Source organism: Vitis riparia, unplaced genomic scaffold (genome assembly GCF_004353265.1).
Source record: "Vitis riparia cultivar Riparia Gloire de Montpellier isolate 1030 unplaced genomic scaffold, EGFV_Vit.rip_1.0 scaffold750_pilon_pilon, whole genome shotgun sequence".
NCBI lineage: Eukaryota > Viridiplantae > Streptophyta > Magnoliopsida > Vitales > Vitaceae > Vitis > Vitis riparia.
Window position 1 is genome coordinate 82,798 of NW_023269767.1, and position 24,907 is coordinate 107,704.

Below are 24,907 nucleotides of genomic sequence, written 5' to 3' on the forward strand. Positions count from 1 at the left end.
TATCAAAACCCTTGTGATGTTATAAAAATGACTATAGGTGGGAAAAGTAGGCTATGTTAAAGAAATATTTTATAAAATAGTTTTAAAAATAGTTTTCTAGAATAGTTCTTGAAAATTATTTTACAATGTGTTGTAAAACAAATGTGTATTTGAAAATTTGAAATATTCTTAATTTTATATATTAATTTAAATATTTTTATAAATAAATTTTATTTGTTATACTTTATTTTTACTCATTCATTATCTGTATATATTTCAAAACAATCTAAAAAAATAAGTGAAAGCAATTAAAAATTATTTTTTAAACACATCATGTTTTAAAAATATTCTCTAAGAACACAATAACACAATTTTATTTATTGAAATTCTTTCGCTTATCCATTAATTTGAAAGGCACTATGGTGGACTTCTCAAGTTAATTATCTTTTACTTCTATTAGTTTCGGAGATCCACTAAAATTGCAACCTGTACTTGTCCATTGTATTTTACATATGACCCATCACATTTTCCACTATTCAAAATGCCCCAACAATATTTACCATTTGAAGACTGATTTTCAAGAAAAATGCAATTCTCCATAAGGTTGACAATACCATATACACTTTATTTATTTATATGTGATATTTGTCAACTATATAAGTCTTGAAAATTTAGCATTATCATCGACTACAGAATACTTTATGAGGAAACACTTTCATAGACAAGCGACTTCATGTGCTCTTCAAGGCTTGGGAGGCACTGATTATCATCATAGCTATACATCAAAGGAACCATCCTTGCAACATTGAGACAAGCCTTGGTAAAAGGCGTTGAAAATGGATTTGGAGCAAGGCATTCCTTGTTGAGGCGCTTCCATGTCTCTGAGATAGTATGCATAACATGGCATCGGGCATTATCTATGGAAGTCCCTGGTTTTTCTTTCATGTAGCACTCCAGGTATGATCCGTCGTGCCCGTCCTGATTCTCGTCCTGTAAAAGTGTTAATGCTTATATGTGTTAGTGGCCAACTGTGAATACGACACATCATTCCCGTTCTCGGAAGCGGGTTTATGAATGTATGGTGGGAAATCAGACATCTACCACATGATGCGGTTCCCACCAGAAGTGACCACAACCATTAATGAGCTGGCGTGGGTCTAGTTTATATGTTGAGGAATTTTCAGTGAGATCGCTATCAGGGGTAGGTATATACAAAACAGACTAAAACTGGAGGCTAGAGCTCATTTTTCTTTATGTTTCTTGAGATTTACCTTGGCGCTTCCCAAGTCATCCCAGAGGCGAAGAATTTTTGCAACCGAAGATATAATCTCAGGAAAATCATCCACAATGTCTACATTTCTCTTGGTTATGCCATGACCCAGGAGAAAAAACATATGAACCAGCACCACATGTACTCCGGAGCTAATGACCCCATTCTTCAAGTACTCATCAGCCTTTGGCACGTGTCCATCAGCAAACCATTTTGCTTCTACTAGAAATGCATTGCATAAACATGCCCACTGTTTGCAAAAAATAAAATAAACTATCAAAAAATTGCAGAGGCACTTCCAACTCTTTTGCATTTGCAATTAAAATGAATATTAATCTAGTATGGTAAATGTTATTTGACATACTGCCTTTCGAAGAGATTCCATGGGGTTCCACCCATGATCATTGTAGACCTTGGAACTTATTTCATTGGTGATTCCATTAAGAGCATTGAAACATATCTTCATGTAGTCTGGTAGTTGTTCAACAGCCGCATATTCCCATCTACATGCAATTAGTGATTAAATGATGATTTTTGAGATTTGTAGAAGCATTCTGATGAATTGTATTGTTGTTATATGCCTACCTGTTGACAGCTTCTGTGAAGAGAGTGAGTTCATCAAGTGTTCCATGAACATCAAAAATGTCATCTATTATGTAGACTAGTGAGATGGGTTTTGTGAGCTCAACCCTCTGTTCCGACAAGCTTGGATCCGGGAGGACCGCCAAGGGCCACATGTACCATTTCAGTGGTTGGTTTCTTGCAAACTTCAACTCCTTGGCCAAACCTAGATCTTTCCACCATCTAATTAGGTAAAAAGAGAGAGAAAAAAAAAATTATTTACATGAAAGGTACGTCAGGGAATAATCTTTGGAGAACAACAAATTAACTTAATTCAAGGTCGGTGAAACTCACTTGGAAACCTGAAGCATCTCCTTCTGGTGTATGGATTTAACTACGTTGAAATCCATTTTTGCTAGTTCTCTAAAGACATTTATCCATCCATCTGTGCCTTGAAAATCGCTAAGAAAGCTTTTGGCCATGAACCTTGCCAAGCTCTTATGATGGGGATGCCCTAATGTGTTCCTAACAATTCTAGCTTGACTGTGATCATTGTGCGTGTTCCATGCATTAAGAAGCTGGCTACTGAAGTTTCCGATTTCTTCGAGTATATCTTCCCCCTTTATACTTAGCTGCGAAGCTTCATACAAACCCATTAATCCCTTGATATCTTCGCTTAGTTTTTCTTGAATCTTTCCCTCTGTGTCCTTGAGATTGTTGAAGACATCTGTTCATACACGATAACCGTTAAATAACTTACTCTTCTATAACAAATGATTTAATAGTCGAAACTTAGAATGTTTTAAAAAATAAATAAATAAAAGGGGAAAACCCAAAAGAAAAAAAGGAAAAAGAAAATCCCACCTGCGCTCACATAGTAACCTTCTTGTCTCAATAGCCGGAAGCCAAGTGCTAGTTCGTAGAGATTGTTATGGCAATCACTCAGAGTGTTAAATTTCGTATGTAGTCTCTGTAGTACCACTTCAATCTCTCCATGAAAATGGTAGTCAATGCCTAGGCGTTGGATGGCATCAATCATGAGCAAAGCTTCCAATGTATCTTCTCCTACCTCCTTGAGTACACTCCTAACTTCCTCCAGTTTTTGTGCATGTTCCATGTAAAATTCATTCTGCCAAAAGAAGATTGTCAACAGTAGGAAGTTGAAAAGTGAAAAACCGCCATAAGAACTAAGAGCAAAAAATATATATGGAAAATGGGGACTGAAGCTTAACAGTGGGGCTGGGATATTCTGTGGATGGATGATTATCCTTTTCTGAGGGGATAGAAACCAAGTTCTGATCCTTAGCAATGCTCCATGTGTGAGCACTTGGCATATTGAAGATGTTGGTGAAGTTAAGTTTGCTTTCAGCAGGCGATTGGGAATGAGGGAGAGTTTGATGAACGGAATAGGTGGTATTTGTGTGGATGGTACTACGTACAGCACGGGACCCAATTTATAGAATTGGCTTGATTGGAAAATATCATCCTTTATCACAATAGTGGGAAACGTGAACGGGTCTCTTCCTACCACATGCTTTTCACGTTCCTTGTATGCCCTCGCTACCTTCAATTCATTTAAGCTCTCTGGCTTATTTAGTTTATTTAAATAAAATATAAAGAAATCAAAATATTTTTCTACATTATTTCGTAACCTCAAAATATTTTCGTACATAGAAGTCAATGTGTTCAGAAGATCGGTGGAAATTTATCATTTTGGTTCAACAATTAGAAACGTTTTTCGCGTGGGTAGGGGAATATATAGATTCTCCTCGGCCTAGCTACTACCTAACCATAGTAGCCAAAACCCATGGACCTCCTTGAATTCTCATCAATTAACCACTAGTCTGTTCTCTGACTTTGAAAAAACATGAAGAATTTTGCCAACCAACACCTGGCCCATTGAGAAAAAATCTAACAAGGATAGGACATTAGAAATCTGACAGGGATTCAAGAGTAGTTCTCTTGATATGTATGTAGAGGTTCCTTGAAATTAAAATCCAAGAGGATACTTAGACTCATAAGTCCACCATGATTAATTGGAACTATAATCCAATTATATATTTGGAGGCTTATGTTAGAAGCCTTTGTTTCATAGTGGAATCCTTGATTTGGTTTGAAGCTCGAGGAGGGTACTGGATGTAGTTTAGGTTACATTGAATCACTTTAAAATATTAAGTTTGCATTTCTCTCTTTTTTACTCTTTTTATTTATATGCAATTGTTATTTTTTATTTTTATTATGTTGTTGCTTATTTTTCTTTTACATTTATTTTATAGTTGTATAATTTGTAAAAGAAGGACTAACTCCTAATTTATTCTCTTGAATGTTTACCTTATGTTGGTATAGTTAGAATCCTAATAATTGGATTAATTTATAGTGATTTTTTTAAAATAAAAAATAAAAACCAATGACTATGAAAACATACTAAAAAATATGTGACACTTCATGTGACATAGGATTGTAAATAAAAATTTAAATCATATTCAACACATGATTTTGCACCATTTTTATATGACACAAACTAGCATAGATTTAAAAATAATTTTTAAAATGACTATTTTTCATAAAAATAAAACCCTATAAAAATTTGCTCCAAATTTAAAGCGTGTTTAGTAAAACTTAATATATATTTCTAACTTAAAGTTTTTCTAAATAATCAAATTAACCTAATTACCCTAATTAAATTTAATTAACATTTATTTGCATTAATCATAAGCAATAAATTTATTTTTTAAGCATTTATATTAAAAGTATTATAAACATATAACATAACTATAAAATGTTTACTATTAAAATTAATCATAGATGTGAAAGATATTCTCACCAAATATATGAAGGATAACTTAGGTGAAAAATACTTGAAATTCAAAATAAATTAATTATTTTTACTTAATACTTAATGATATTTTTAAATTTAAGTTATAATATTAAGTTATTCTATCAAATACATTTAGTCTATTTAATGAGTTAAATTAAGTTACTAAGTTATATTAAATTATTATGTTGATTTACCAAACATTTTTTAATATTGGAATTACAAAACATGCTTTATCATTTAGGATTTTTTTTTTAAATATTATTTAAAATAATATTATTTAAATATGGTAGTATGCAAAATATTAAGAACTATATGATAAATAATGTCATATGAGACTCATCACACGAATTCATTGTAAAAATAATTTATTTTATCGTATCAAATTTATTTTTTAAAAGACATGTTTTATATGCTTTCTATGATTGCTATAGGCGGGACCCAAAAAGGTTGTACACCTTTATAAACTGTGGCTGATATCTTTTGCACTTCTATGATTGCTACCCGCCAAATGTCAAATCATTAGGAGTTGTGCACTCTTTAAAAAAACGTTATAAGCGTTTCATTAATCAAATATGGACGAACTCCAAGACAAGGGGCCGGAGGCTTTTGTACCGATGTACAGATTCCTATTGTGTGATCATTACGGTGCCACACGTTTAAGATATATTTGAGGTAGAAAAAATATGTTTGATTATTAAAAATTATTTTTTATATTATTAAAAAATAAAAAATAAAGTATTTAAAAAAAAAATTAGATAATTGTGTTTTGGATCCACTTGAACTCAAAAATTAAGCTTTGATCCATATAATCATTTAAGTCCAAGACCCAAAGAAAGTGTGAAAATTGGAAAGAATGATATGAAATTTTTATATTTCCAAAATAACATTTGCCAACTATGAAAAAAAAAAAAGTAGAAAAATATTAATTTAAATTTCATTCCTTTTGTAAACCTCAATAAAATTTAATATAATTTAGTGATTTGAAAAAAAATACACCATTTTCCAAAAAAATAAAAATAAATTATTATTATTATTATTATTATTATTTAAAAATCAAACATTTTGGAAAATATGTATTTTTAAAATTGTGTATATAAAAAATAACTAAAAATATGTCAAATATTTAAAAAAAAAAATGATATATTTTTAGAATATATTTTAAAAAAAATTAGTTTTCTAAAAATAATAAATTTTCAAAATAATTATTTAAAAAATATTTAACATAAAAAAGTTTGTCAAACATTGTGGTAGGAAATAGTTTTGAAGGGTATATTCATCTCTTCATATTTTATATCATTCACATCAATTATGCAACTTATATGGACCAAAACTTAATTTTTGAGTTCAACTCAATGCAAAACTAAATTGTGTCGTGACTGATATCTTTTGCAGTACTATGATTGCTACTCGCCAAATGTCAAATCATTAGCAGTTGTGCATTCTTTAAAAGTCGTTATAAGTGATTCATTAATCAAATCTCGACGAACTCCAAGACAAGGGGGTTGGAGCATTTTGTACCGACATACAGATTCCTGTTGTGTGATCCTTACGATGCCACACGTTTAAGATTTATTTGAGGTAGAAAAAATATGTTTGATTGTTTTTTTTTTATATTATTAGAAAATAGAAAATAAAGTATTTTAAAAAACTATTTTTTTTAATAATTTTTATTTTATTTTAAAATTTTACTTTAGAACATAATTATATAAACATATAAAATAATTAAAAATAAAATATTAAATATTAAAAATGAGGTTTAAAATATATTTAAAAATATTAAAAATATTTAAAGTTTTCAAATAAACTTCTATTTTACAAAACAATTTTTAAAAATAGTTATCAACCATGGTCTTAACTATCTATATTTCTACCAATTTCTTTAAATTAGATCAAATTAAGTGAAAAAGAAAAAAAGAAAAAGAGGGAAAATAACAACATAATCCTTCAAATAAACCATGGATTTATGAATTTTGTATATTTACGTGCTATTCATCTTTTATGACCCATGATTTAAAGATGAATTTTTGAGATGTTTCATTTAGATGGTTGAAGCAGTCTTTGAACCTTCTTGTTTCAAGAGGCAAAGATGTCTCCTTAACTGGCCTAACAAAAACAAAATCATGGTTGATTAGTCAAGTAGTTAGCTGTTTTTATTGAAAATTCCATTTGGAATTAGATTTCCACATTAATCATGGTTTCATTATAACCTAATATCAATTTAGCATTATAAAATAATTAAAAATAAAATATTAAATATTAAAATGAGTTTTAAAATATATTTTAAAATATTAAAATAAATTAAAAATATTTAAAGTTTTCAAATAAACTTGTGTTTTACAAAACATTAAAAAACAATTTTTAAAAACAGTTATCAACTATGGTCTTAATTGTCCATATTTCTATTCATTCCTTTAAATTAGATCAAATTAAGTGAAAAAAAAAAAGAGAAAAAGAGGGAAAATAACAACATAATCCTTCAAATAAACCATGGATTTCTGAATTCTGTATATCTACGCGTTGTTCATCTTTTATGACCCATGATTTAAAGATGAATTTTTGAGATCTTTCATTTAGATGGTTGAAGTAGTCTTTGAACGTTCTTGTTTCAACGGGCAAAGATGTCTCCTTAACTAGCCTAACAAAAATAAAATCATGGTTGATTAGTCAAGTAGTTAGCTGTTTTTATTGAAAATTCCATTTGGAATTAGATTCCCACATTATTCATGGCTTCATTATAACCTAATATCAATTTAGCATCTTGTTAATTGTTAAATTAAGCATGCATAGTATTAAATTACCAATTTTGTTAAAGTTTAAGTTTGTAGGATTTATATTCACAATATATATCATACTTTTCTAACAATCTCCCCTCACATGTAGTGGCAGAGCTAAAAACTTTTGTTAAGGGGGCATGAAAGAAAAATATTATATTATAATCATTATTTATAAATTATAAAGTAATTAATGATATTTTATATTATTGTTAAAAACTAAATAAGTTTAAATATTAATTATAAAAATGTATCAAATTAAATGACGATGATATTAAAAACACTTAAAAAATTAGATTATATATATATATATATATATATATATATATATATATATATATATATATATATATATATATAAACTATCAAGAATATTTAGAGAAAATTTTCAAAGAAATTAAAAAAATATAAAAAGAAAAATTATTAGAAATTTTCAATAACTTTTCTCAATTTGTAGCAAAAACCTTTAAAATCATTTTAAAAAATTCAATAATTTCTATTATAAATTTTGATATTTTTCAAATAAAGGAGGTACGCATCTTTACATCTCATTGTTTTACAACTTAATTTCATTTATTTATACCTTAGTCTTATTTTTTGTACTTATATTGAAAAACCTTTTTTTTTTTTTTTTTGTATTTTTAAAAGTGAAGATTATACTTTTTCTTGTTCTTCTTCAAATAACTAAATATAAGATAGTTGAAAGTAAAATCTTTTACTTAAAACTTATGTTTCCAATAATAAATTATTAAAACACTAGTAACTTAATGGTTAGATTTTGATGGACTTACATTATATTCTTATTTCCAAGTAAAAATGTAAGTAGCTAATAAGAACTTAACAAGTATTATTTTTTATGATTTAGTTAAATTAACTATAAAAAATAAGTATAGAAAAGAAAAAAATTGAGTGAATAAGAAAGAATAAGTATGAACAATATTAAATAAGATTTTATTTTATTTTATTTTTTATTTTTAGTTCAATCTTAATATATTATTACTAATTCATGGTAAATATTTTTTTGTAATAAAATTTAATTATAATTATTTTATTTTTAAAAATTTTAAACATAAATTTAAAATTGGGGGGTGAGGCTTAGACGGCTCTACTATGTTGAAACCACTTTATAAAAGAGACACACAGAGGAGGAAAGAAAATAATTTTATTAATATGGTGATATTTTTAAACTTCACCTGATACAAGCCTTTTATAGGCAAAACCATCAATAGAAATAGAAATACTAAAAAATAGGAATAGAAAGATAACTAGTCACTCTAAACGTGCTGCAACGACCTCCCTAAGACTCAGACAATTCCTAATTTATTGAAAAACTAAACAGAGGCATATTTTTGACACAAAAAAACAAACTTGACTTGTTCAATACATCCTCTTAGTCACATGCTAATGTTGATAACTTTAACACTCTCCTTCAACATCAGCTTCCAAAATCTTTACCATACCGAGTTGATGACAAAAGCTTTCAAACTTGCTACCACTCAAACCTTTTGTGAATAAGTCTGCAACTTGGTCTTCTGACTTAATCTGCTTCAACTCAAACTCTTCTTCCAGGACCTTTTCCCTGATAAAATGATAATGCACTCCCACATGTTTTGTTCTTGCATGAAAGACTGGATTCTCTACCAAACGAACTGCCGACTGGTTGTCACAGTACAATGGAACTGCATAGTCCACTAGTTGATGTAGATCATTCATCAGCCGTATAAGCCACGTACTTTCTTGAGCTGCCAATGCTGCTGCTCGGTACTCTGCCTCTGTTGTTGACAGAGATACTGTCGATTGTCTCTTGCTACACCAAGAAATCGCTCCCGATCCAAGCATAAACACATACCCGGTAGTTGATCTGCGGGTGTCGTGATCTCCTGCATAATCAACATCACAGTAGCCAACTAGCTTACAATCTTCACCTTTCTTGTACAACAGACCATAATCAATTGTACCCTTCACATGTCTCAAAATTCGTCGAACTGCTTCCAAATGAGGCTTCTTTGGATTTTGCATGTATCGACTCATCACACCAACTGCATAAGAGATATCGGGTCTAGTTAAAGTTAAGTAAAGCAAACTACCCACCAATTGTCGATACATTGTTGCATATTTCAAGTCTTTGCCTTCGTGTTCACACATCTTAGCATTTGGTTCCATTGGTGTTGAGATTGGCTTACATTTGAGCATCCCAAACTTTTTCAACAAATCTTTGGCATATTTTTGTCGACAGAGAAATATCCCTTCATGTGTACGATCCACCTCTAGCCCAAGAAAGTGCTTAAGTTGTCCAAGTTCTTTCATCTCGAAACGAACTGACAAGTTCTCCTTTGTTCGGCAAATTTCTTCAACATCATCTCCAGTGATGATTAGATCATCTACGTATACAAGTACGATAGCTAACTTTCCTCCATTAGCTTTGACAAACAAGCTAGAATCTGCAAGTGTTACTGACTACCCACTTTGAGTTAGAAATTCAGCAATCTTACCATACCATGCTCTAGGTGCTTGTTTCAATCCGTAGAGTGCCTTCCGCAGCTTACATACATATTCAGGATGACCTTGACTCTGAAAGCCCATCGGTTGATTCATATAGATCTCCCGATCTAACTCTCCATGCAAGAATGCATTTTTCACATCCATCTGCCACAAGTCCCAATCTTTGTTAGTTGCAAGTGCAAGTAAGACTCGTACAGTTGTAAGTTTTGCAACTGAACTAAACGTTTCATCATAGTCTAGTCCATATTGTTGAGAGAATCCTTGAGCTACCAAATGAGTCTTGTGCCTTTCTATTGATCCATCTGTGCGACGTTTTATCTTATAAACCCATTTGCAGGAAATAGGCTCTACATCTCTTGGCTTTGGCACGAGCTCCCAAGTCTGATTTTGTTTTAATGCTGCAATATCCTGTTTCATAGCTTTACTCCAGTCTGGATTCTGAAATGCTTCTGCAAATGTCTCTGGTTCTTTTGCGTTTGCATCTTCTACTATGGCAACATTGGCATATTTGGGATTTGGCTTCTTGGTTCTTGCTGATCTTCTAATTGGAATTGGTGCTTCTGTTTCACTAGGCTCACCTTCTTCACTTGGTTGTCCATGCACACCAGTTTGCCAAGGACTTTGAGTTTCATCATCTCCGATATCACCATCGGCTGCATTTTCAGCTTCACCTAAGCTTAGTTGGATTTGAGCAGATTGCAACTCATCCTTAAAAACATCTGAATCTGGTAATATTTCCTTTTCTGAGGACCACCATGAAGATGATTCATCAAACACCACATTCCGGGATGTGTAACACTTTCCAGTTGTAGGATCGCAACATCTCCATCATTTTTGTTGACTATCGTATCCTACTAAGACACACCTAACAACCATCTTGTCCATCTTGCTGCGTAGATGATTAGGTACAAAGATATAGCAAACACATCCGAAAACTCGAAAATAACTAACTGTAGGCTTTATGTTCCACAATTTTTCAAAGGGTGATGAAAAATTTAACCTTTGTTGAGGAAGCCTATTGATCACGAAAGCTGCAGTCTTCATTGCTTCTGCCCAAAACCGTCCTGGAACATTCTTTGCATGAAGCATACTTCTACAGATTTCTGCTAGGTGCCTGTTCTTTCTTTCTGCTACGTCGTTTTGCTGCGGAGTGTTGGCACATGTGAACTAATGGCGTACTCGGCATTCTTAGAGGAAGTAAAAAAACTCATCTGAGGTATACTCTCCCCCATTGTCAGTACGTAGAGAACGGATTCTTTTATCAACCTCTGCTTCCGTCATTTCCTTGAATTCTTTAAACTTTGAGAAAGTTTCAGATTTTTCTTTCATAAAGTACACCCACACGTACATGGAAAAATCATTAATAAAGGTCACCATGTATTTCATCCCACTAAGAGAGGCTTGCTTAACAGGTCCAAACACATCAAAGTGAATTAGCTCTAATGGCCCCTTTGCTTTCCATTTTGACTCTTCATACGGCAACTGATGCGCTTTGCCGTACTGACATCCTGCGCAGATTGTATCTTTTCTCACTTCAAGTTGTGGAAGTCCCTTCAACATTGAATTTTTCATCATCACAGTTAGTTTGGAATAACTAACGTGACTTAATCGCATATGCCATAAATCGGTTGTCTCGTTCTTTCTGGTCTTGTCTACATATGTGGTTTCTGCAGACATCACATAGACTGACTCTAGTCTCCGTCCCTTTATCACCGACTCTTCCATAATCTCAAGGTCACAATAAACTTTCACATCTTGAGGGCCAAATAGAACAAAATGGCCTAAAGACGTTAATTGTGCTACCGAGAGAAGATTTTTCTTCATACCTGGGACGTGATAGACATTTTGAAGCAACACATCATTAGTATTATATTGGGAAAAGACTACCGTATTACCAATGTGAGCTATTGGTAGTTTTGGATTGTTCGCTGTGACTACCATATGTCTTCCCTTGTACTCCGACAAATCTTGCTGCTTTTCTTTATCACCCGTCATATGATTTGAGCAGCCTGAGTCAATGATCCAATCCTTCTCATAATCAATCTGTTCAGACGTTGTTGCTATAAAAGCTGATTCTCCTATTGCAGCAAAAAATGCCTGAGCGTCCCACTCATCTTCGCTTTTGGAAGTCGCAGCATTATTTTCGACAAGCCCTTTTTTTTACCAGCAATCTTTTGCCATGTGACCCTTCTTTCAGCAATTATAGCACTTCCCTTCAAATTTTTTCCTAGTGCCAGGATTCTTCGAATCTCCCTCAACACGAGCGCTCCTTTCACCTTGACTACTTTTTGCCTTGTCCTCATTCTTTTTAGTTCTTCCGACGGTGTGCTGCTTGGAATTCCAACTGCCTTTATGGGCATAAAGCGCTTCCTCTTCACCCTTGAGTGAAACTCCTCCCATTTGTTTAGCCAAGGCTTCTTGACCAGCAAGCAAATTCTCAAACTCAACAAGTGATGGTTGATTTTGCCATCCCTGTATAGCAGCAACAAAACCTCTGAATTCTGGTCTCAAACCATGGATGATTATTCTCTTCATCCTGGTTTCACCGATTGGGGCTTCTAGATCCAACTCGAAAATTTCCCAGCATAACATCTTCACCTTGTGAAAGTACTGAGCGATCGTCAAGTCACACTGTGCTATCGACAACAACTCGCTCTCTAGAAGTTGGAGCCTTGTGTCATTCTTCTTTGAGAACAGCTTGGTGAACGTATTCCAAGCTTCATAAGGGGTTTTGGCATCTCGAATGTGCTTTAGCACATTTTCTTCGATCGTTGTCTTCAAAGCAAACATCGCTTTGCCTGCTTTTATCTTCCATTTCCGTAGTATACCATTCACATCTTTAGCCTCCGGTTGAGTAATTTCGCTTCCGTTCATAACCTCCCACAAGTCTTGGCTTTGCATGTACGACATCATGCATGTTGACCAAGTATTGTAATTTTGGTTGTTGAGTTTTTTTATTCCGCCAATGACTTGAAGATCACCCATTTCACTCTCTCTTTTTCTCACATGTTTGACTCTCAAACACTCTCTGAAATCTCTTTTCAACCTAGCTCTGATACCAAATGTTGAAACCACTTTATAAAAGAAACACACAAAGAAGGAAAGAAAATAATTTTATTAATATGGTGATATTTTTAAAGCCTTTTATAGGCAAAACCATCAACAGAAATAGAAATACTAAAAAATAGGAATAGATAGATAACCAGTCACTCTAAACGTGCTGCAACGACCTCCCTAAGACTCGGACAATTCCTAATTTATTGAAAAACTAAACAGAGGCATATTTTTGACACAAAAAACAAACTTGACTTGTTCAATACATCCTCTCAGTCACATGCTGATGTTGATAACTTTAACATACTAGTGCTCACATGCAACTTGTAGGTAATGATGAAAATATCGGTAATCACGGATATATCGATACTTCGATTTTATAAATATATCGGAGATATATCAGCGGATATTTTGGAAAAAAATATCGATAAACTTAAAATTGACCAAAATTTATAAAAATATAAAAAAAACTTCATAAAAATGTAATTAGAAGTATAATGATATTAAGTTGTTTTATTAAATAATTTGATATATGTATAATATGATTTATCATATTTGATAATAATATTGTATGCATCGATAAAAATATGAATTTTATAAGTGTACATTTATTATTAAATTACATCTAATATTATGATATTTGATTATAATATGTATAATTTTAAAATATATATTAATATTAAAATTATGATCCATTTAATTCAATTGTATTAAATAATATAAAATAAATTATGATATATGTACAATTTTTTAATATTTAATTAATTATTAATGATATTAAAAACACTATCATGAAAATTATATAATTTTTATATTTTTGGTAATCAATTAAAAGAAAATTTTGCATTTAATTAAAAAATAACTATAATTAATTTGCTCTTTGAAATATTTTTTGTAATATTTCTTTATATAATGAGTTTAACTATATATAGGTTTAGTCCATATTATTTAACAAGGGCAAGTTCATCCGGATGTAATTGGTGTGAACCTTAAACCTTTTGGTTTGTGGTTCGATTCCCCTCATCAGCAGGAGAAAAGCCATTTTGGGGGGACTGTAGCTGCTTTGACTTCACTGTAGCGCATTTGACCCACGTTGACCAAGTGATATATCGCCATAAATCAACCTTCATTTTACAGTAGACAAGACTAGTTTCACCAACATTGCCATTATGTCCACTACTCACACATGGAGCGTTGCCGAGGACCACAACTTGGTTTCTGTCCCCTCAAAAAATGATAATCATCTATATGCACAATATTCCAGTATCACTGTTAAGTTTGCATCCCCATTTTCCCTGTATGTATATATTTCCATTAGGTCCTATGCTCGATTTTCACTTTTCAATTTCCTTTCATTGACAATTTTCCTTTGTAGGACGAATTTTATATGAAACATGCACAAAACCTGGAGGAAGTTAAGAGTGTACTCAATGAAGTAGGAGAAGGTACATTTGAAGTTTTGCTCATGATTGATGCCATCCAACGACTAGGCATTGACTACCACTTCCATGATGAGATTGAAGCAATTCTACAAAGGCAGTATAGAATAGTTATAACCACAGATGATTTCAGAGACAATCTTTACGAGGTTGCACTTAGGTTTCGGCTCTTGAGACAAGAAGGTTACTATGTGACTGCATGTGGCCGTTTTCTTTTTCTTTTAATTATAGTTTAAGCTTCTCTGATTATATATTGAATCATTTGCTTTTTGGGAAAGTTAATTTTCTTGGTAATGTATATGAATGAACTGACAGATGTCTTAACAACTTCAAGGACAAGAAAGGGAAGTTTGAAGAAAAACTAGGTAAAGATGTTAGGGGATTAATGGGTGTTGAAATATGTGCAACGATTTATGATGAAAAATAATAGAAAAACTAGAAAGAAGAACACGCAGATTTAACATGGTTCAGCTAATTGCCTACATTCATGGGAATATGGAAGAGGATTTTCACTATGTATCAAATTAGGGTTACATGGAAGGGTATTTATATTAACCCTTAGGAATGATAATTCCCTTGAATCGTAGTGCGGAGGGCAACGCACAACAAAAAGAAGTACAAGCCTAAATGGAAAATGTTATCGCTCCACTTCGCTCCGGTATTTGCCCCTTTTTCTCCATATGTCTTTTCACTCAAATATGAGTCACATACTACAACAATGGGTTTGTATAGAGCTTCACAGCTAAGTGTGCACGGAGAAGATATACTCGAAGAAGCAAGAAACTTTAGTAACCAGCACCTTGATGCATGGAACACCCATAATGATCAGCATCAAGCTCGCATTGTTACGTATTGTGGATGATTTTCAGGGAATTATATCTTTTGCTGCTACAATTCTTCGTGTCTGGGATGATTTGGGAAGCGCCAAGGTAATTCTCAAGACTAGTCTTTGTTCCCTTACACCACATGATCATTTCTTGTTTTAATAAGTCCAAAATAATTCTAGTGATTTCAATGACAAGGCTATCATTTTTGTTATCACGACAAACAATTATCCACATTATTTTTACTTTTTCTTTTTATTTTGATACAACAAGTGCTCATCATGTTCACAACTATAATTATTGTACTTGTTACAAACAATGAGTTAGTGACACACCAATTCACTTTATTGGTGGTGACTCTTCTAGCCAACCACTATAGGCGGGACCCAAAAAGGTTGTACATCTTTATAAACTGTGGCTGATATCTTTTGCACTTCTATGATTGCTACCCGCCAAATGTCAAATCATTAGGAGTTGTGCACTCTTTAAAAAACGTTATAAGCGTTTCATTAATCAAATATGGACAAACTCCAAGACAAGGGGCCAGAGGCTTTTATACTGACGTACAAATTCCTATTGTGTGATCATTACGATGCCACACGTTTAAGATTTATTTGAGGTAGAAAAAATATGTTTGATTATTAAAAATTATTTTTTATATTATTAAAAAATAAAAAATAAAGTATTTTAAATTTTTTTTTTTTTTTTTAGATAATTGTGTTTTGGATTCACTTGAACTCAAAAATTAAGCTTTGATCCATATAAATTCATCATTTAAGCCCAAGACCCAAAAAAAGTGTGAAAATTGGAAAGAATGATATGAAATTTTAATATTTCCAGAAATGACATTTGTTCACTATGAAAAAAAAAATATTAATTTAAATTTCATTCCTTTTGTAAACCTCAATAAAATTTAATATAATTTAGTGTTTTGAAAGAAAATACACCATTTTCCAAAAAAATAAAAATAAATTATTATTATTATTATTATTTAAAAATCAAACATTTTGGAAAATATATATTTTTAAAATTGTGTATATAAAAAATAACTAAAAATATGTCAAATATTTTAAAAAAAAAAATGATATATTTTTAGAATATATTTTTTAAAAAATTAGTTTTCTAAAAATAATAAATTTTCAGAATAATTATTTAAAAAATATTTAACTTAAAAAAGTTTGTCAAACATTGTGGTAGAAAATAGTTTTGAAGGGTATATTCATCTCTTCATATTTTATATCATTCACATCAATTATGCAACTTATATGGATCAAAACTTAATTTTTGAGTCCAACTCGATGCAAAACTAAATTGTGTCCTGACTGATATCTTTTGTAGTACTATGATTGCTACTCGCCAAATGTCAAATCATTAGCAGTTGTGCATTCTTTAAAAGTCGTTATAAGTGATTCATTAATCAAATCTCATCGAACTCCAAGACAAGGGGGTTGGAGCATTTTGTACCGATATACAGATTCCTGTTGTGTGATCCTTGCGATGCCACACGTTTAAGATTTATTTGAGGTAGAAACAATATGTTTGATTATTTTTTTTATATTATTAAAAAATAGAAAATAAAGTATTTTAAAAAACTATTTTTTTTAATAATTTTTATTTTATTTTTAAAAAAATTACTTTAGAACATAATTATATAAACATAAAAAAAATTAAAAATAAAATATTAAATATTAAAAATGAGGTTTAAAATATATTTAAAAATATTAAAAATATTTAAAGTTTTCAAATAAACTTCTATTTTACAAAACATTATAAAACAATTTTTAAAAACAGTTATCAACCATGGTCTTAACTATCTATATTTCTACCCATTCCTTTAAATTAGATCAAATTAAGTGGAAAAAAAAAAAGAAAAAGAGGGAAAATAACAACATAATCCTTCAAATAAACCATGGATTTATGAATTTTGTACATTTACGTGCTATTCATCTTTTATGACCCATGATTTAAAAATGAATTTTTGAGCTGTTTCATTTAGATGGTTGAAGCAGTCTTTGAACTTTCTTGTTTCAAGAGGCAAAGATGTCTCCTTAACTGGCCTAACAAAAATAAAATCATGGTTGATTAGTCAAGTAGTTAGTTGTTTTTATTGAAAATTCCATTTGGAATTGGATTTCCACATTAATCATGGCTTCATTATAACCTAATATCAATTTAGCATTATAAAATAATTAAAAATAAAATATTAAATATTAAAATGAGTTTTAAAATATATTTTAAAATATTAAAATAAATTAAAAATATTTAAAGTTTTCAAATAAACTTCTGTTTTATAAAACATTAAAAAACAATTTTTAAAAACGGTTATCAACCATGGTCTTAACTGTCCATATTTTTATTCATTCCTTTAAATTAGATCAAATTAAGTGAAAAAACAAAAGAGAAAAAGAGGGAAAATAACAACATAATCCTTCAAATAAACCATGGATTTATGAATTTTGTATATCTACGTGCTATTCATCTTTTATAACCCATGATTTAAGGATGAGTTTTTGAGATCTTTCATCTAGATGGTTGGAGCAGTCTTTGAACCTTCTTGTTTTAAGAGGCAAAAATGTCTCCTTAACTGGCCTAATGAAAACAAAATCATGGTTGATTAGTCAAGTAGTTAGCTATTTTTATTGAAAATTCCATTTGGAATTAGATTCCCACATCAATCATGGCTTCATTATAACCTAATATCAATTTAGCATTACAAAATAATTAAAAATAAAATATTAAATATTAAATATTAAAATGAGTTAAAATATATTTTAAAATATTAGGGATTGTCCCCGACGTCGTTTCATACAATATTATTGTTAATGCATTTTGTGAGATGGGGTCATTGGATTCAGCACTTTCGGTGCTTGATGAGATGGAGAAGGTTGGCTTGGAGCCTGATTTGATTACGTTTAATACCCTTCTCAACGCGTTTTATCAGAATGGTAGCTATGCTGATGGCGAGAAGATATGGGATTTAATGAAAAAGAATAATGTTGCTCCTAATGTTAGAAGTTACAATGCCAAGTTGCGAGGACTGATTTCAGAGAATAGAATGTCAGAAGCAATTGAATTAATTGATGAGATGAAAACCAGTGGGATCAAACCTGATGTGTTTACTCTCAATTCTTTGATGAAAGGCTTTTGCAATGCTGGAAACCTAGAGGAAGCTAAAAGGTGGTATAGTGAAATTGCGATATATGAGTTGCCTCCTGTTCGGGCTACTTACATGACGCTCATCCCATGTCTTGTTGAAAAGGGTGATTTTGAAATGGCTACTGAGCTGTGCAACGAAGTCTGCAGCAGGCGCTGGCTTTATTGCAGCAGGTGTTGGAGGGGCTGGTTAAAGAGTCAAAAATTGAAGAAGCAACTGAGCTTGTGGAATTGGCAAAGTTGAAGAAGTTTAGCATTACACTGGAACTGCCTTCAGATAAATAGTATATTTTTGTTGTTGAATTTTTGCAGTGATTTATCACTGCAGGCTCCCAGTTTGGCTTATGATAGTTTCTGATTTTTGCAGTGATTTATCCGATGTGTTAGATAATAAGGGTCAATTTGGTTGCTGTTTTTAAAAACTGTTATTATTTTAAAACCAATTTTTTTGTGTTTTCAAAAACAAAATTGTGTTTGGGAATTGGATTATGCAAAATAGTTTTTGTTCTCAAAAACAAAAAAAAAAAAAAAAAAACATGTTTGGTTGAGTTAATAAAAAAAGTTTTTTAGAACAAGTAAAATAAAAAACATATTTAAAGGTTTTTTTTTTCTTTAATTAACTTGATATCGTAAGCACATAAATAATTTTTAAATTCATATTTTACTAAAATTTAAAAAATTATTCTCAAATTTATTTACACCAATTATAATTTTTGTTAACTTTTAGTAGATAAATATGAACATGAAATATGATATAGATAAATAAGGTCAAAAATTAATAAAATAAAAAAATAATTCAAATAAAAATATAATTTTTATACCATTTAAAAATAATTATTGATTTCCTAATGCAATTTAAAATATTATAAGATAAAAAAAATTACATGATATAATAAATAAAAAATGATTCAAATGTAAATATAATATATTTACCATGTTCAACATATAAATGTATCTTATACAAACCATGTCATTATTTATTAAATATGATATTGCCTTTTACATGATATAATAAGTTAAAAATAATTTAAGTATAAATGTAACCTTTATAACATACAAAAATAATTATTGATTCCCTAATATAAACCTATTATTAAAATGTTGTTTTTATAATTATGATTCTTTTAAAAATATATATTTTAAATAATTATTGATTTTCTACTTTAATTTGGAATGTTATAAGACAAAAAATTTAGATTATATAATAAATTAAAAATATTCAAATGTCATCCAGGTTATTCTCATTAAATCTCATGGTGCATATAAATCATAACATTCCAGTTTTACTTTACTTTCCCAAATATAGTTTTCCCCGTCCCCATGTCCACCCGATTGCAAGTTTGCAACCCACGATAGAAGCTCTCCCTGAATGGTCATCGTCACCAGAAAAGGTATCCAATGCTTAGTCCACTTAAATCGACGTTGAGGAGTCACCATCCATCAGCCGCAAAGCTCCCATGCTTCGTTGATTGTGGTGAGGTAAGTGAGCCTTTATCTGTTTGATCTCTCCTCTTCTAAACTTAAAAGGAAGTCACGACTCGGTTAAATTTCAATGTTTCTTCTTCCTCTGATTTTTTTGGAAAATTTTATGATCTTTATGTAATGATTTGAAAGGGAAAAAAAATCAATGATTTGAATCAAAAAAACTTTTGTAATTTAACTTATTCAACCGAGTTACCTTATGGAGTTACCTTCGTTTCGTGCTACTAGAGATGCCGCCACTATGCTGGAGAAGAGGAAATGTGAGAACCGGAAGAAAAAAACATGGAGAACAATTGTTCTCATATGGTTTTTTTTTTTTTTTTTCTTTGTTCTGTAAACAATAAAAAAAAAAACAGGGAAAACAACATTTTTTTGTTCTCTAAAAAGTGTCATTTTGAGAACACGGATAACAAGAAAAACAAAAACAATTTTTTCAACGAAACAAGTTTTTAGTGTTTTTTGTTTTTAAAAACAGGAAACAGTTCTTGAAAACACCAACCAAACAACCCTAAATCTCTTATTTATAAACCAATTCCATCACTTCCGTATCCTTTTATTCTTTCTTTTAATATGGAAGCTGGCTACCTTAGCTACCATGTATGAAGAAACAAAGAGACAATCCTGTACTGATACATTAAGCACATCAGTGGCTCTTATATTTTATTTATTTTTTATTCTATATATATAGTCCCTACAGGGGAAATGCTTCAAAGAGGAGGGACTTCATATGTTCCTCAAGGTGTGGAAGACTCTGATTGTCATCATACTGTACATCAAAGGAACCATCCTTGCAATGTTAAGGGAACCCTTTGTAAAAGAAGTTGAAAATGGATGCTGAGAGAGGCATTCCTTGTTGAGGCGCTTCCATAAGTCTGAAATCATATAGGTCACATTTTGCCGTGCATTTTCCATGGAAGAGCCTTGGTGTTCCTTAATGTAGCACTCGATGTATGACCCGTCATGGCCGTCTTGATTCTCATCCTGTCAATGAATTCATGAATGTGTTAGTGTTGATTTAAAACTAAGTAGGCTAAGACACCATCAGAATTAAGGAATTAAAGACTTGAGACATGAATAACCTAGTTTTGCATTACCTTGGCGCTTCCCAGGTCGTCCCAAAGACGAAGAATGGCAGCTGTGGAAGATATGATGCTGGGGAAGTCATCCACAAGATCCACATTTCCCCTGGTTATGCCATGGCCCAAGAGAAAGAACAAGTGAACAAGCACCACATGTACCCCTGAACTGATGACCCCGTTTTTCAAGTACTCGTCGGCCTTTGGCACATGCCCAGAGGCAAACCATTTGGCTTCTACTAGAAACGCATTGCATAAACTCACCCACTGTAGCAACAGAGAATCCGTTTAACATGTGGTGCTTGTAATTCCCTTGAAAATTCAATATCCATAGACAAATGAATGTACATACCGTCTTCCGTAGAGAGTCTACTGGGTTCCACCCATGCTCTTTGTAGACCTTGTTGCTGATTTCATTTGTGATGTCATCTAGAGTCTTGAAGCATATCTTCATGTAGTTTGGTAGCGTCTCGAAAGCAGCTATATCCCATCTGCATGCAAAAATTAACGGGTCAATTTAGTGGAACTTTGGTACGCTGATGAATGGATTAACTCCATGGTTGATGCCTACCTATTGACAGCTTCTGTAAAGAGAGTGAGCTCATCAAGTGTTCCATAAACATAAAAAATGTCATCGATTATATAGATCATAGAGATGGGTTTTGTGAGCTCAACCCTTTGCTCTGACAAGCTTGGATCGGGGAGTACTGCCATGGGCCACATGTACCATTTCAGTGGTTGGTCTCTTGCAAACTTCAACTCCTCAGCCAAACCTAGGTCTTGCCACCATCTAATAATATAATGGGTATTTACGATTAGAAGAGTCTTAAGAATATATGAAACCAAAATACTTAACAGGTGAGTCAGTTTTCAAACTTACTTCGAAATTTGAAGTAATTCCTGCTGATGTATGGATTGAACCATAATGAAATCCACTTTTGCAAGTTCTTGCAAGACAGTCAGCCATCCATTTGGCCCCTGGAAGTCCTTAAGGAAGCTTTTGGCCATGAACCTTGGTAAGCTCTTATGATGGGGATGCTCCAGTGTATGCCCAACAACTGTAGCTTCGTGGTGATCAAGATGTTCCAACCCTGCGTTAAGGAGTGTGCTGCTGAATCTTTGGGCTTCCTCGAGGATGTCTTCTCCTTCTATACTCAGTTGTGAAGCTTCATATAAACCCAACAATCCCTTGATGTCTTTGCTGAGATTTTGTTTAAACTTCCCCTCCTTGTTCTTGAAGTTGTTAAACACATCTATTCATAAACAATAGCCAGTAAATTCCTATTTCAAAAACAATGTGACTCATAACAAATTTTGCTGAAGTCAAAAGAAATCCCACCTGCAGGCACATGGTAACCTTCTTGTCTCAATAGCCGAAAACGAAGAGCAACCTCGTAGAGATCCTGAATGCTCTCACCGTGAGTGCTGGCTTTCATATACTGTCTCTGTAGAACTGCTTCAATTTCCTCTTTGAAGTGGTAGTCAATGCCCAAACGTTGTATGACATCAGTCATCATCAAACCTTCCAGCGTATCCTCTCCAACTTTACTGAATACGTTTCTAACTTCATCCAATCTTTGTGCATGCTTGATGTAAAATTCATCCTGCAAGAGAAGCGTGTCAGCCGCGCGTAGTTATTCGATAGCTAAAATCTAGCAGAATAAGAATTAAAAGAAAATGAAAACGGAGACGCAAACTTAACAGTAAAGCTGAGATGTTGAGATTGATGATTATTCTTTCTTAAGGGCTTATAAGCCAAGGTGTGATCGTGGGCAATGCTCCATTTCTGAGCAGTAGGCACAGGAACAACACTGTTGAATTTGGACTGGCCTAGCTCTGTGAATTTGTTAGGACCAACTGGAGGAATGGAACAAGCGTAGAAGGCACGAGAGAATCCCATTGGGATAGAACGAAGGATTGAAGTTTGTGTCGCTGATACAGCACAAGGGACCAAATTTATAGAATTTCATAAACGCAGTTTGTGTGCTTGACGAGTTTTGACAAAAAAAATAATAATAATAATAATATTTTTCTTTTCAAAAAAATGATTACCTAACCTGAATTCAAACTAATACTCAATTTAGCACCCCTAAACCATGTAAGATTTCATATTATAAAACCGTCGATTATAGTTTTGAATTGTTTTTTAATTGGTCAAAACTTTAGTCACCAACGACACATCAAAATGTTTAAGTAATTTTATCTTTTCAATTAAATTTCTTTAAGTTTTTAGGGGTATCTCATTGTTTTAACGAAAACAAAACCCTTTTGTTCCTTTCAAGCTCAAAATGAAAATAAAATAAAAAAGCTAAATCTATTTACAATAAAAACTTAAAATGCATTTAACCCAAAAAAATTTACAATAACAAACTAAAATACACTTAAACCGAATAAATTTACAAGATTCTTATAATAAAAACCTATTATGATACTTTATTTTTTAGGGTTGTTATCAATGACCAGTGTGGTCCTCTCCATTTTTGAATCTGTAACAAAAAAATCAAAACTGTAGCCAATTTTTTTGTGGTCCCTTTTATTTTTAGGGTTGTTGTCAACAGCCAGTGTGGTCCTCTCTATTTTTGAATCTTTAACAAAAAAATTAAAACCGTAGTCAATTCTTACTTGGCTTAGACTTATTAAATTGGGCATTAATTTAAATTCAAGTTGAGTTTATGGAAATATTTTTTGAAACTCTTATTTTTGGTCAAAACTCCGTTTACCTTGTTAAGATGGATATTCTGACTAGTTTCCCATAGGCCACGTTTTACATGTTCCAAAAATGGAAAAATCGCTTTCTCGTGTCTCACGATAAAGCACACATGGGGAAAAAATTGCTATCACTTCAACATAATGGTTAAGTTATTTAACTTAAATATCTAGGTGAGAACTCAAGGACTTTGTAACTTTGTCTGATGGAACGTACAAATGGTGACCATTGCTTTTATTATTTGGGTATATGTTTTTTTTTTTTTTTAATAAAATATGAAGAATTTTGACATTAATTTCAGAAAATATTTTTAATATTTAAAACATTTTATCATTGAAGTATTAGAAATGTTAGAAACCATTTTTAAATTCACTTTTAAACGGATTTAAAGTATCTAAAGAAAGAAAGGCGATGACATATAAATGGTCCATTGCTTTCTTGTCGCATGATCTCGAGGTTGGTGAGATTGCCTTAGATTGAAATGGAAACTTGGAAACTTATTAAATAAATAATAAAACAAAAATGTCATATTGATTATTTGTGAGGGTGAAGGTCATACAAATTTTTTCTACAAAAAGCATGATACAAAATTTAGACTGGACAATAATGTTGAATCCTCTGGGTCCTTTAACATGATGGCTGTCTTTTCCGTAATTGGGTGTTTGTGTCTCGTAACATTGTTTTCCACTTTTGTAATCATGTTATTTAACAAAGTTTTACTGGAAAAGTAAAAAATAGATATAATTTTATTATTTACTTAAATACTAGAATTTCTATAAAAATAATATAATAAATTATGCATTATTAACCTAGTTTATTATTCTGTGTTAACATGATGAATGATTTTTCATTATGACATCATTTTGATATATTTAATACATTTGTCATTTTTTTTTTTTTGTTACTTTTTTGGTTGTGTGGGGTTGAAAAGAATTGAAAAAGTATATATATAGGTCAAAGAAAAATAATAAAAGATTAAAATAAAAAATTATATAACTATTTTATTTTATTAGAAGAAATTAAAATTTTTTAAATCTACTTTTTTTTAAAGAACTTGATAAAAAAAAAAAAAAAATTCAGTATCTCTTAAATAAAAACCACACAATAAAGTTATTATGTTGTTCTATATATATAATATAAAATTAAAAACTTTGCTACCTTGAACAATTATTTTTTATGAGTACTCATTAATTGAATAACACAACTATTTTTTTGATATAACACATGAATTTTTTTAAAAAAAAATAAATTAAATTATATTGTAATATATT

The 24,907-nt window shown here is 31.3% G+C and overlaps 2 protein-coding genes and 1 pseudogene across 2 annotated transcripts; 1 reads left to right on the forward strand and 2 right to left on the reverse strand.

Annotated features, from left to right (window-relative positions):
• Positions 1-407: 407 nt before the first annotated feature.
• On the reverse strand, positions 408-3,255 carry LOC117910461 ((3S,6E)-nerolidol synthase 1-like). The gene is made up of 7 exons (XM_034824537.1): positions 3,043-3,255; positions 2,675-2,939; positions 2,165-2,537; positions 1,835-2,053; positions 1,614-1,752; positions 1,251-1,499; positions 408-969 (listed from the first exon to the last, which is right to left on the reverse strand). Exons 1-7 carry the CDS (start codon positions 3,142-3,144, stop codon positions 679-681), a joined length of 1,638 nt encoding a protein of 545 aa, XP_034680428.1. The 5' UTR covers positions 3,145-3,255; the 3' UTR covers positions 408-678.
• A 14,749-nt stretch (positions 3,256-18,004) lies between these two features.
• Positions 18,005-18,729, forward strand: LOC117910455 (pentatricopeptide repeat-containing protein At1g55890, mitochondrial-like). The gene is made up of 2 exons (XM_034824530.1): positions 18,005-18,545; positions 18,684-18,729. Exons 1-2 carry the CDS (start codon positions 18,055-18,057, stop codon positions 18,727-18,729), a joined length of 537 nt encoding a protein of 178 aa, XP_034680421.1. The 5' UTR covers positions 18,005-18,054.
• A 1,648-nt stretch (positions 18,730-20,377) lies between these two features.
• Positions 20,378-22,846, reverse strand: LOC117910460 (annotated as a pseudogene).
• Positions 22,847-24,907: the final 2,061 nt, after the last annotated feature.

Coding starts and splice junctions, on each gene's coding strand:
- LOC117910461 (XM_034824537.1), bottom strand. CDS start 3,144: ATGCCAAGTGCTCACACATGGAGCATTGCTAAGGATCAGAACTTGGTT. Junction 2,940..3,042: donor CAGAATATCCCAGCCCCACT/GTTAAGCTTCAG, acceptor TTCTTTTGGCAG/AATGAATTTTACATGGAACA. Junction 970..1,250: donor ATGACTTGGGAAGCGCCAAG/GTAAATCTCAAG, acceptor ACACTTTTACAG/GACGAGAATCAGGACGGGCA.
- LOC117910455 (XM_034824530.1), top strand. CDS start 18,055: ATGGGGTCATTGGATTCAGCACTTTCGGTGCTTGATGAGATGGAGAAG. Junction 18,546..18,683: donor CGCTGGCTTTATTGCAGCAG/GTGTTGGAGGGG, acceptor GAATTTTTGCAG/TGATTTATCACTGCAGGCTC.